General features: G+C 38.0%; 1 protein-coding gene across 1 annotated transcript; it reads right to left on the reverse strand.

Moving 5' to 3' along the window:
* Positions 1–6731: 6731 nt before the first annotated feature.
* Positions 6732–12687, reverse strand: LOC141620099 (uncharacterized). Its single transcript, XM_074437057.1, has 4 exons — positions 12683–12687; positions 11705–12509; positions 8585–9039; positions 6732–8496 (listed from the first exon to the last, which is right to left on the reverse strand). The coding sequence occupies exons 1-4, from the start codon at positions 12685–12687 to the stop codon at positions 6732–6734; spliced, it is 3030 nt and encodes a 1009-aa protein (XP_074293158.1).
* Positions 12688–12908: the final 221 nt, after the last annotated feature.

The raw sequence follows: 12908 nt of genomic DNA on the forward strand, positions 1-12908 counted from the left end.
ATCTGGGTTAGCATCTGCTTCAGCACGACTCATCACGAACACTCGTCCAGTCTTCGGAGTATCAACCTTTGGCGCTTTCGTCTTTGCTTTCTGAGGACAATCAACAGACTTGTGTCCCGGAGCCTTGCAGGTATAACATGTAAGCGGAGCACCAGTAACACAAGTGGTACTCGGGTGGTACCCGGGTCGTACGCCTTCCCGCAACAAAAACACCAGATGTTCTTTCGGGACTGATCCTGATCACGGGGAGCATACGGACGAGCCTGGAACTTCTGCTTCTTCTGGGAAGCACTTGGAGCAACGTAAGGCCTCTTCACGAACTTAATCTTTGCACTTTCCTCAGCCTCAGTAGCAAGAACTGAATCATAGATACTAAGAGCACGATCGTAAGCCTGCTGGAAAGAAGTTGAAGGAATACCAGACATGGCAGTCCGGACTTTAGGAGCTAGATTCTTCTCATAGCGACGAGTCCTCGAAACCTCGTCCATAACAACAGAAGTAACGAAACGTGACAACTTCACGAACTTGTTGGTGTACTCCTCAACGGTCATGGAACCTTGCTGTAGACGAAGGAACTCCTGCTCCTTCTGCCAGCGCATCTCTTCAGGATAAAACCTTTTCTTCAGCGCTTCAGAGAAGACAGCCCAACCATATCCTGGTTGAACTTCCAGACCAGCTCTAGCGAGAGCCCACCAGTTGTCGGCCTCGTCCTTCAGATAATAGGTGGCGATATCCACCATCTGATCCTCAGGACATCCAGCAGCGAGGAACAACTTCTCGATCTCTCGAATCCATGCCTCCAAAGCAGTAGGATCATTCGCACCATCATAAGTAGGAGGACGGTGACGAGCAAAGCGATCAAAAACTGTCGGTTGCGGATGGTTGTTGTTGTTGTTGTTGAGGTGATTGGTGAAACCTTCGGCCATAGATGCCAAAGCGGCCTCAAGTCTCCTGATGCGCTCTGCATCAGATTCACCATTTCCGTTGCGCACCATCTGCAAGAACGAAATCTCATTATAAGTGGTAGAACCTAAGTACCACTCCAAACAACTACTCATACACTTTACAAACACAAGAAAACCAGCCAATCCTATTGGTTTCAACCCCATTTACTCTCACTCATTAACTAAGTCATTTATTTTAGTCATCAACTAAGCGAGAGTTGGTAGCGTGTTCGCTCTGATACCAACTGTAACAACCCGGATTATAAAACAAAGGAAAAACTTATATAAAGTGAATATCAGAGTACGATGCTGATAAAAGGGTTAAAATGGCGGAAACACCTGACCAATCCGGTTCGCTACTAAATCCAAAACCAAACTAATACATTATTCAAACGTTCTTAGAACATAAAAGCAAACTCCTATCTTATTATTAAGCTCGCTTCACACATTCCCCAAGTAAGCATCATCCAAACAGCAAACATCTGAACAACCTGAGAATGGGGGTCGACAATCAGTCGGGAGTAACTAGATGCTCTCCCAGTCATGTTTACAACAATTGAATATAACAAACAATCATTAACAATTGAAATGCAAAATTAGTAAACATGTGAGACCATCTATACTCATGAAAATCCGACATAACATGCCATTAAACGATAACATACTAGGACAATCTTATGATATGAGGACGACTCCAAAGGAAAACATGTGACGACACGTGCCAATGTAAACCATATCGTGACCACGTATGAACCAACATTACCCCAAAAACATGTGACCAATCCAGACCACCAGCACAATGTATAGAATGAACGCCGTTAGAGCGATTAACGAACTGCCTCTAACTAATGGAGCGATTAACGAACTGCCTCCATTCAATGGTATGGGCCGATTAACGAACTGCACCCACAGTGGACCGATTAACGAACTGCATCCACACTATGTATAGCGTATAACCACTGCCTATATGCCTAAGACCTGGCCAGCCTTCTCGGTGCAATTACTGTACACCGAACGACACACGGGGACCAGAGCGATTAACGAACTGCCTCTGACCAATCCCGAACATAGACCATAACAAATCCCCAAAGGGTAGCCTTGGCTCATTCCGATAGTATAAAACTGATACTATCGTCATCTATACACCAGCCAACAAAACAAATGCACAGTATAACTGACTGTACTAACATGCGTGAACAACATCATGACTCAACTCATAAGATAGTATAACTGACCATCATACTTATCATGTGAACAAGAGTAACCAAAGATATATGCAAACACAAGGACATCACACGTTGAACACAATACAACATATGAAACACGTATAAGCAACCAATGTTATAGTAACTTTAGCTATAACTTTAACATTAACCATTCAATGTTATAGTAACCTTAACCATAACATAAACTCTAGATGCAAGGCTATAGTAACCTCTACCATAACTTCAACATATACGACTTGAAGTTACACTTACCTCAACTATAACCTTGACACGAAACACAAACTTATACTAGTTCCAACCATAAAATTGAGCCATAAATCTCAGGGTACGTTAGTTCCAACTATAACCTTATCTCGTACTTCAATGTTATATTAGCTTTAGCCATAACTAGAGTAACTACCCAAAGTTGTACTAACTTCAGCTATAACAATTGAATCATCATCAAGGTTATACTAGCCTTAGCTATAACTTTGAAGAGAACCCTTGGCCGCTTATCATGCCGCCACTAGGGTTTATTCGTAAACCCTAATTACGCTCATGACACCCATAATAAACACATAACCAACATACGACATATAATTAATACATTAAAATATATACGAACATGCGAAAACATATTTAATCATGATAACAAATAATCAAACATGTACCAATCATGCAAAATAATCATTAAATCATATTAGTTACATCAATTGGCATAAACACAATTAAAGGAAAACAACTAGTTACCTTATTAAGCAAATAAAACCCTAGAGATCGTCTTCAACGATATAAACGTCTTCTCCAGGTGCAGTCTCCACGCCTTTATTGAATCGTCCACGTGCCAAAGATAACGAATCTAATAAATATACTAATATATATATATATATATATATATATATATATATATAAACTATAAAAACTATATATAAAAACGACGCGAAACATAAAACTTACGAAGAAGATAGATAAATCCAAGAAGTAGGACCGATCTAAGCACGAAAGATGATGAAGGAAGGAGGAAGAAAGGAAGAACGGCACGAAACCCTAGGAAGGGGCGCGTGGCACAAGGAGGGAGAGAGGAGGAGAGAATTTAGGTTTAGGGTTTTGAGAATTATGAGAAAAGAAGAGCAAGGGTTTGGTTTCCCCTTATATTTATAGAGAAGGTCATGGGTTTATTCTAGGTTTAGGCCCAAAACTCACCCATCTACACCAAAATCACGTGAGACCCAAGGAAGGAGCGGGTCTTCATCATTTTTCGAGCCCAACGAGCCCAAAAGACAACAAACGGATATTTTCCCGAAAAATAAAATATAAAATATTGGAAAATAAAATTATAGAATTATATTACGGAAATTAGGGGTGTTACACCAACGGTTTTGAAAAAAATTATAAATGTTAAAGCATCCTTTACTAACATTCATTAATCAATTCTTAATATTTCATCCCCATTACACAAATTTGAAACAATATGGCAATGAACCCTAATTTTGTCAACAACGAAGAATGGCTTACACAAACGATTGCAGATGATGGGAAGGTTCTCGCCGGGCTTCCCGCCGATCAACACCCATTAATCAAAGCATCCCTTGAAAATCAACGGAATTATTGGATTAAGAGGCGTGAAGCAGTCCGGCTTGTCAACCAAGCCTCATCATCATCATCATCTTCATACCCTCGTCGGCCTATTACTCGCAACTTGGCTGCAGCCAGAGATATGTTGGGTAGTACTCTTCCAACCTTATCTCCACATGCAAGTCATGCCCTTGCATATATTCAATCTGTTATTGCAAAATATGAAGCAAATGACCCGGAAGTTAGCGGTATACCAGAGTGGCATAATCGGTGGCAGGTTAAGAAGCGCTTTTTACTCTTAACCGGGGTTGTTTCGGCTTATTATGCATCTTTTGATTTCTGATAAATGTTGTAATGTATTTAGTGTAAAATTAAATGAAATGGTCATTTTGAAAGTGTTGAGTTATGCTTGTTTGATTTGCTTCCATTTTTTTTAACTCCACAGAACAGTCAGTAATCATCAAGATAAAGATTGCTGCTACATAATACTCATCAACAACGGTTCACCTGCAACCGTTGTCAATTGGTTCATCAACAACGGTTCACCTGTAACCGTTGTCAATTGGTTCATTAACAACGGTTCACCTACAACTACAACCGTTGTAAATTTGTTCATTAACAACGGTTCACCTACAACCGTTGTCAATCGTGACGTTCTAACTTCAACGTGCACCGTTTATTAATTGTTTGACCATACGACTCAATATATTAAAAAAATAAATACATGTAAGATATGACCATACGACTCAATATATTAAAAAATAATTAATTGTTTGACCATACGGTATTTTTTAAGCCGTGGCTAATATTTCTCATTATTCTTTATTTGACCAATGCACGGACTGTTCAGTTATTTTTTTTATTGAATCAACGTTACATTATTGGTGGTTTTGAATCAACACTGCATTATTGGTGGGTGCTTCTATAATTTTAATTTTGTTCCAAAATTACGGTCATTAACCAAGGTACAAATATTGTGAGTCGATGGGTGCAGACGGATCGTAAGTTGTCAGAAGAAGCAGAAAATAAAAGATTAAGGAAATTGCGTCGTCAACCGAGCTATATTGAAAGCGAAAAGAAAATGGATGCGATACGAGAAAGGTTAAAGGAACAATGTCCTTTCCATTTTATTAAGTTCCCCCCTAAACATATAATTCTTGAAGGTACCAATGAGAATTCAACGGCTTTCGAAGTTCGTTCTTCTGAGGATTTGATGGTGGTGTATATATTACCCAGATGCGATTGGTATGTATCATTCAGTTGGCGTCAATGATGGTTTAGGTCATCGAAAGTGATGTTGGATTTGGAGGAAAAGAACAGAGTTGAAATCGACTTCTACACCATCATTAATGGGAAGAGATATTATCCATGACGTAGTGTATTTTGGGTCATTTTATTAATGTATCTTTATTAATTACTCATTGGGTTGTATTTAAGAAACTAATTGAGGAAAGAAGTTTTTAATATATGCATTAATTACATTGGGTTGTGTATAATTTAGTCGTGAATTTCCATTTTCCTCCACTTGCTATCCCAGTTGCCTAATTGAGAAAAGAAGTTTGTACTAACTTAATACAGATTACTAAATATAGAAGATGCTTTTTTTTTGCGGGAAAAACTTGACATGATAAAAGATAAATGACAACGGTTAGGTACCAACTGATGTATTATAATGAAACAATTACGGGTTTATAGTCAGCTGTGGTCATATTGCAAAAAACAGAATACGGTTTCGCTTAACCCATGTTTATTAGTTTCAATTAAATAATTCTTCAACCAACACACATGCAAACCTTCTCCTCGCTCACTAAAAACCCTCGAACACTGAGTTTCCCTAGAACCACTACTATTCTCCATCGCCGTCTTCTTCGCAGTCGTCGTCGCCATCGCCATCCCCATTGCCTCTATCGTCTCCTCCGTCATCGCCATACCACGGCCGACTTCTCCTCTTTGAAGAAGTAATAATAAACCCTACTCCTTCGTCTCATTAACTTAATGTCTTTATTTTCTTTTTTAGTTATGATATTATCCCCTAATTATCTTAGGTTTATTGTGTGTTAAACAACACCTATTATTTTAAGTATATTGTGTGTTAAACAACACCTATATTTTTTGGTATACTGTGTGATCATTTATTTGAGACGATACTCCTGCTATGTCGACTTAATGCTTAAAGTTAGTAGTTTGTTTATTTCTGGTTTAGATATGGGTGGAAAGCGAAAAAGAAATGATGGGAAAAAGTCAAACGAAGAAGATTCAGGTGATGAGAATAATTTGGAATCATATACTGGGCGAAGGAGCCATAGGGTTTCCCTAGAAACAATAGAGAGAGGGATACCTAATAAACTTGAATAGGATAAATTAACGGGGCTGCCAGATGGTATCTTTGCTTCAAAATTCACGAGTTGGATTGGTTATTGTGTAAGAGAGTATGTGCCTCTCGGTTTACCGCGTATCGATTAGTTGAGTAAAGACCAGGAGGAAAAACTATGGGGGAGAATAAAGGTATGTATATACTATAATAAATGCAGTGAGATGAAATTATCTTAGTATTCGATATGTGCTATTTGTTAGTCATTTAGACCATTTTATACTCATCTTATGAAATCAAAATTACTAATTAATTTGATGTAATGGTCTAAATCTACATGCATGCAAATAAAAATAACAAAAATGGTGTAAAAACCATTTAAGAGATTTTTCCTTACATTGATGATGGAAATATAAAGGGCACAACTCAAGGACTCCTTCCTTGATGTTGTTCTTGAGCTAATAGATGGTGGATGATCCTCCAAAAACCAAATTACCAACTTAGGTAATCTCCTTTGGATGCACCCAAGATTAAACCCAAAAATCCTAATAATTACTAACTAGATAATTAGTAGGATAACCTTGTATACTATGTAATATTATTACACTAATAATATTAGTTTTTTTATTTTTTTGGTAAAATGTGAGTAATATATATATCAAAAATGTAGGATTTACATGTAATGCAAACCCCTAGTTACATAAGGTGTCTATGACATAACCAATTTACATCATTAGCATTCTTAATCTCCTTCTCTCGTCCCCTAGTTCTGTTTCTCACACCTTCTATAACCTGGAAAGCAATCTGATTTGGGTGCACTAGGACTGCATCAAGTCTGCACTTATTTCGTTGATACCAAATAGAGTAGATTGCCCCCAAGAAGAGTGCAATCTGCACCCCTCTCTGGACGTTAGTACCTCCCCTACTAGACCACCAGTCAAGATCAATCACCAAAGGGAAGCTGCATCCCGTATGCTGCTGCAGAAACATCAAAACTCTCCTACTGTACTGACAGGCAAAGTACAGATGAGTTAAGGATTCATTCGTCTGTCCACATAACAGGCAACCATCATCAACATCCATCCCATAGCTGATCAGTTTATCCACAGTATTAAGAGCCTCATGAGCCACTAACCATCCCATGAACTGGTGCTTTGGCAGAGCCCATTTAGTCCAGATCACCTTATTCCAGCAGACAGGTGGTCTGGTAGTCCTGAGCCATTCATAATAGCCATTAGGTGTATACCCAGCTGGTTGGACTCCCCATACTCCATCCACAAAACCATGGGCAATTTCCTGCTTAACCTTGCAAATCCTTCTCCATACCCAGCTAGAATTAGTTGAGGGAGTGTACTCAAACCAATCTCTTCCTCTGATATGATTCCATTGTACCCACTGTACCCATATGGAATCCCTGTTCTCTGCAATCCAGTTCACCAACCTCCCTACCATAGCCTTATTCCAGACTTCTTGATTCTTCAGACCTAATCCTCCTTCTTCTTTTGGCAAACAGACTTTTTGCCATGCTACCAGAGGAGCCCTCCTATATTCTGTGCCATTATCCCACAAGTAATTCCTACAAATAGCTTCTATACTTCTTATGATGCCCTTAGGTAAAATAAACATCGAAGCCCAGTAGGAATGCAAAGTATTCAGGACTGATTTGACCAATACCAACCTCCCTGCATATGAGAACTTCCTAGCTCCATAACTGTGAATCCTCCCACATATTTTCTCAATGAGACAAGCACAGTCTGAAATCTTCAGTCTGGTAGTTTGAATTGGCATTCCCAAGTACCTAAATGGAAGAGCTCCCTCAGTAAACCCTGATATCCTCAAAATATCAGTCTTAATATGCTCAGGTACTCCTCTAAAGTAGGCATTAGATTTAGCAGGACTAACTTTTAAGCCAGAAGCTTTTGAGAAGGTAGAAAAGGACTGTAACAAGAGCATCATGGACTTAGTGTCACCTTTACTGAACAACAGGACATCATCAGCAAACATAAGACAATTTAACCTCTGATTTTTGCACATAGGGTGAAAATGGAATTCATACTTAGCTGCAGCATACTTCAAAGTTCTGGTTAAATATTCCATACACAAGGTAAAGATTAGAGGAGATAATGGGTCACCCTGTCTTAACCCTCTATGTCCCTTAAAATAACCAAACATTTCCCCATTGAGAGATAATGAGAAAGATGCAGTGGTAATGCACTGCATAACCATGCTTTGGAAATCAGCTGGAAACTTCAACATCCTCATTAACTCCTCCACAAACTGCCACTCCACAGTGTCATATGCCTTCTGCAGGTCAATTTTAAATAGACATCTAGCTGAAGCATTAGGTCTCTCATAGAGTCTAATGAGATCCTTACAAATAAGTATGTTCTCCTGAATGCTCCTGTTCTGAATAAATGCTCCCTGATTCTGGTCTACTATATGAGGAAGCACTGCTGCAAGCCTAGTACACAAAATTTTAGAGATAACCTTGTATACAACATTGCAGCATGCTATAGGCCTGAATTGAGTGACATTCTGAGGTCTCTCACATTTTGGAATCAAGGTAAGAGTTGTGGCATTGATTTGTCTGAGCAATCTTTTCTGTAAAAAGAAATCCTGAACTGCTCCAATCACTCCCCCCCCCCCCCACAACTTCTCCCCAGGCATCCTTAAAAAACTTACTTGTGTACCCATCAGGGCCAGGAGATTTAATATCAGGAATGCTGAAGAGTGCATCCTTAACTTCCTTCCCACTGACAGGCCTCATCAGAACAGCACAGTCCTCAGGACTGCATTTAGGTCCCTGCCCTATTATTCTCCTGCGAATCCTTCCAATAGCCTGACTAGATCCAAGTAATCCTTTATAGTATTCTAGAAATGCCTCTTGGACCTGATCAGAAGTATCACAAACTCTTCCAGCTGTGTCCTCAATCCTGAATACTCTATTCCCATGTTTTCTCTGCTTAAGCAATCCATGAAAGAAGGCACTATTTGAGTCCCCATCCTGCACCCATAAACTAATAATATTAGTTTATGCATATTATAGTTTTGTGAATTATTTTTGATGATGATCAATAATTTGATCAAGTTTTTTATGAGAAAATATAAAGAAAATAAGGTTTTTTTTTCTTTCTCTTTTTCTCTTCAATATGGCACGACCAAGGGTCTATTTTGAGGATTTTTTTGGTCTCCAAAATCATCATCTAATGAGTGTAAATAGTGGGGTATTTATAGAGAACAAAATATAAAGAAATGAGTTAAACATTTCTTAGTGGGTTATGCCACATGTAATAACACTTATCTTATACAAGTGTCAACCCGCATGTAATATTTTGGTCCATTTCGATTTTCGATATTTGTCCCACAAATGCTTATAAGTCTTATATTTAATTATCTTACATAATTAAATAATAATTTAATTATTTAACAGTTAAATAATACAAATTAACCACGAATGATTACTTAACTATTAAGTAATCATGAGACCATTTTATCAACATATATTGTGTCAATACTACCCCATTTAGCTAATTTTACAACCTCTTGTAAATTAAAATAGCTAATTATCTTTACTTCAAAACTTATACATATATCGTATAAATTTAATTAATTAACAATTAATTAATAAATTCTAATTTATATTTATTAATTAATTATCACATAATTAAATAATAAATCCTCTTGGCCCGAGTTCATAACCCGTCATCAAATAATACATTCACACGACTTATTAAAAGTCAATTAATACAAGTAATTAATTATATCGTATCTCATACAAATAATTAATTGATCCAATTTGGGCATCATCCTATAGGTGTGACCTAAAGGGACCAGCTGATCACCGCCGTCACACGACAGTGATGTCAAACTCTAGTCAGCCAATCATTACCAATTAACGATGACCAGCTGACAAATAAATAATATAATCCCTGATATTCCTTTTACAAGATTTATTATGTAAACGCACTCATTGTGGAGGACACTACAACACTATTAGCCGAAACTAACCAAATAAGGTCACCATATATGCAGGCAGCTTACACTATCCCCCAAGAACATAATGGTTACCTATAAAAAAAGATAGGGTAATCCTTCAGAGCATGGAAGTTAAAGGTTGCTCTAAACCACTTGTTCAACAAGAAGACCGGGGAGATAAACAAGAGACCACCAACGAAGAAGTATTGGTATGTCAGCCAGCAAGATTGGTATAACTTTATTGCTTATAGGCAGTCTGACAAGTTTAAGGTAATTTATCTGCGACTCATTGGGATCACTTTATTAGTAATCACTTAACAAGTAATGAAATATGCTTACGTTACTCGATACAATTCATTTTATGATGACTATGAGTAAGCAGAAGCAAGAGACCATTTCAAAGAAAGAGAGCGTCTTTCATGGCTCTAGAGGTGGTTATAGATTGATTAAGAAGAAGCTTGGAACTGTCAATCGTCACGACGCTTGGGTGGTCGGTCACACTCCTAAGAATGGAATGTTTGTTTTTGGTTAAATGTGAGTGATTATATTAAGAATGCAGGATAATTGCAACAAGTACACAACAAAAAAGTATATCCGGAAAAAAAACCGGATCATTTCAAAAACATAACATTATCGACACCTTGAAGTTATCACCATCAAAAGCAGATGAACTCTTCATCTACTTCAATCTCTTCTTCTTTTTATCCTCATTCATCTCAGATCTTCACCTCAGACTCAGTCCATTACATTTTCCGACCATCTTCGATCTCTCACTGTAATCGGGAGCTGAATTTTCTACTTGAGTCGATTCCTTACCTCATCCTTAATCATTTTAATTAAGGTTTCAGGCCGAATCAGCACTCCATCAATCCGGCACTTATTCCGTTTGTTCTAGATGGCATACCAACAAGCATTGAGTATGACCATATGTATCCTCTTCTTCAATCTTCATCCTTTGAGTCGATTGACTCGCTGAATGGCATTCACTTCAGGTATGGGCAGCTTACTCCATTCAGCAATTAATCGAGTCACCTTCTTGCTATAATCACATGAGAAGAATAAATGTTCTTATGTTTCCGTTTCTGAACCACAGATCCAACAAAGCTCATTATCACAACATCAAAACCTGAAAAGTTTAGCTTTAGTGTTCAGTCCTCCATTCATACCCATCCATGTGATCATTGAGTGCTTAGGAATCACCCAACTATCCCAGATTTAATGATACCAGTTCACCCTAGGTTGATGATCTCTGAGCCAAACATATCCCTGTCTTATGCTGTATCCTTTTTAATTAATAATCCATACACCGTTGTTGTATCCATGCTTAATTCTCTCTTTCACCTTGCAGATGTTTTTCTAGGTCAAACTAGCATCAGACGGAGGGAGATAATCATGCCAATCCCGCCCCTTCAAATGAGTTTAGTGAACCCATTGAACCTAGAGTCTATCTGCTTTGCAATAAATCCAGTCAGCAAGCTTTGCCACAGTAGCTAAGTTCCATATTTCAGCCTTTTTAATCCCCAATCCCCCTTCTTTTTTTTAGGTAGAGTAACTGTCTTCCATGCAATAGAAGGTGTTCTGTGATAATCTGGGGTGCCACCCTAAAGAAAGTTCCTGCAAATCCCTTCAACTCTATTAATCACTGACTTAGGGAGAATAAAAATAGCTGCCCAATAACAATACAGAGTGTTTACCACTGCATTAACCAAGGTGAGTCTCCCAGCATAAGAAAGCTTTTTTGCCCCCAAAGCCCTAATTCTCTTCACAATTTTTTCAACCATAGAAGTGCATTCTAGTTTCGTTAATCTGGTGGGTTTAACTGGTACACCCAAATATTTGAAAGGCATAGAACCTTCCTGAAAACCAGTCACATCTTTAATATCAGTTTTAAGATCCTCTGCCATCCCATTGAAGTAAACCTCAGACTTCCCAGCATTCATACTCAGGCCAGTGGCTTTGGAAAAAGTAGAAAATGCCCTCATGAGTAGAGTGATCGAGTTAGCATTCCACTTGCAGAACATTAATAGAGCATCAGCAAACATAAGATGGTTCAGCTTCATTTGGCTACATTGAGAATGATATTGGAATGGCCAATTCTGAGTAGCATAGTTAATGGTCCTTGTCAAGTACTCCATACATAGGGTGAACAGCAGAGGAGAGATTGGATCCCCCTGTCTTAAACCACTTTGACCTTTAAAATAACCAAACTTGGTTCCATTCAAGCATAGATAAAAAGTCACTGATCTAACACACACCATGACCTTGTTAATGAAAGATTCAGGGAAACCCATTCTGGTCATCATTTGTTCAATAAAGTTCCATTCAACAGTATCATAGGCCTTTTGAAGGTCGATTTTAAAAAGACATTTAGGAACAATAGACTTCCTGTTATATTGCTTCACAATATCCTGACAAATTAGGACATTTTTAAGGATATATCTCCCCTTTATAAATGCCCCTTGATTCTTGCTGATTAGGTCAGACAGTATTTTTGCTAGTCTGTTACAAAGCGATTTAGAAATGACTTTATAGATGACATTGCAGCATGCAATAGGTCTGAATTGTTTAACAAAGGTGGGCCTATCACATTTAGGAATGAGAGTAATGTTGGTACTATTTATTTGACTTAGAATCCGCCCAGTATCAAAGAAATTTTTGACAGCCTGACTTACCTCATTACCTATGATTTCCCAGGCATCCTTATAGAACTTTCTTGAGTACCCATCAGGGCCTGGTGCCTTAGTATAAGGGATATCAAAGAAAGTCTTCTTAATTTCATCAATAAGAATGGAAAGTTAGAAACTTCATATGATAAGGCCATCAAAGAGAAAATTGTAAGTTTGAATAAATATGTCACTCCTACCACTAGTGGTCGGTTATATAATTGTGAGTTTAAAT

This window comes from Silene latifolia, chromosome X (assembly GCF_048544455.1).
Source record: "Silene latifolia isolate original U9 population chromosome X, ASM4854445v1, whole genome shotgun sequence".
NCBI lineage: Eukaryota > Viridiplantae > Streptophyta > Magnoliopsida > Caryophyllales > Caryophyllaceae > Silene > Silene latifolia.

Coding starts and splice junctions, on each gene's coding strand:
- LOC141620099 (XM_074437057.1), bottom strand. Junction 9,040..11,704: donor TCACCTTGGTTAATGCAGTG/GTAAACACTCTG, acceptor TTATGGGTGCAG/GATGGGGACTCAAATAGTGC. Junction 8,497..8,584: donor TCTTACCTTGATTCCAAAAT/GTGAGAGACCTC, acceptor TTTGTGTACTAG/GCTTGCAGCAGTGCTTCCTC.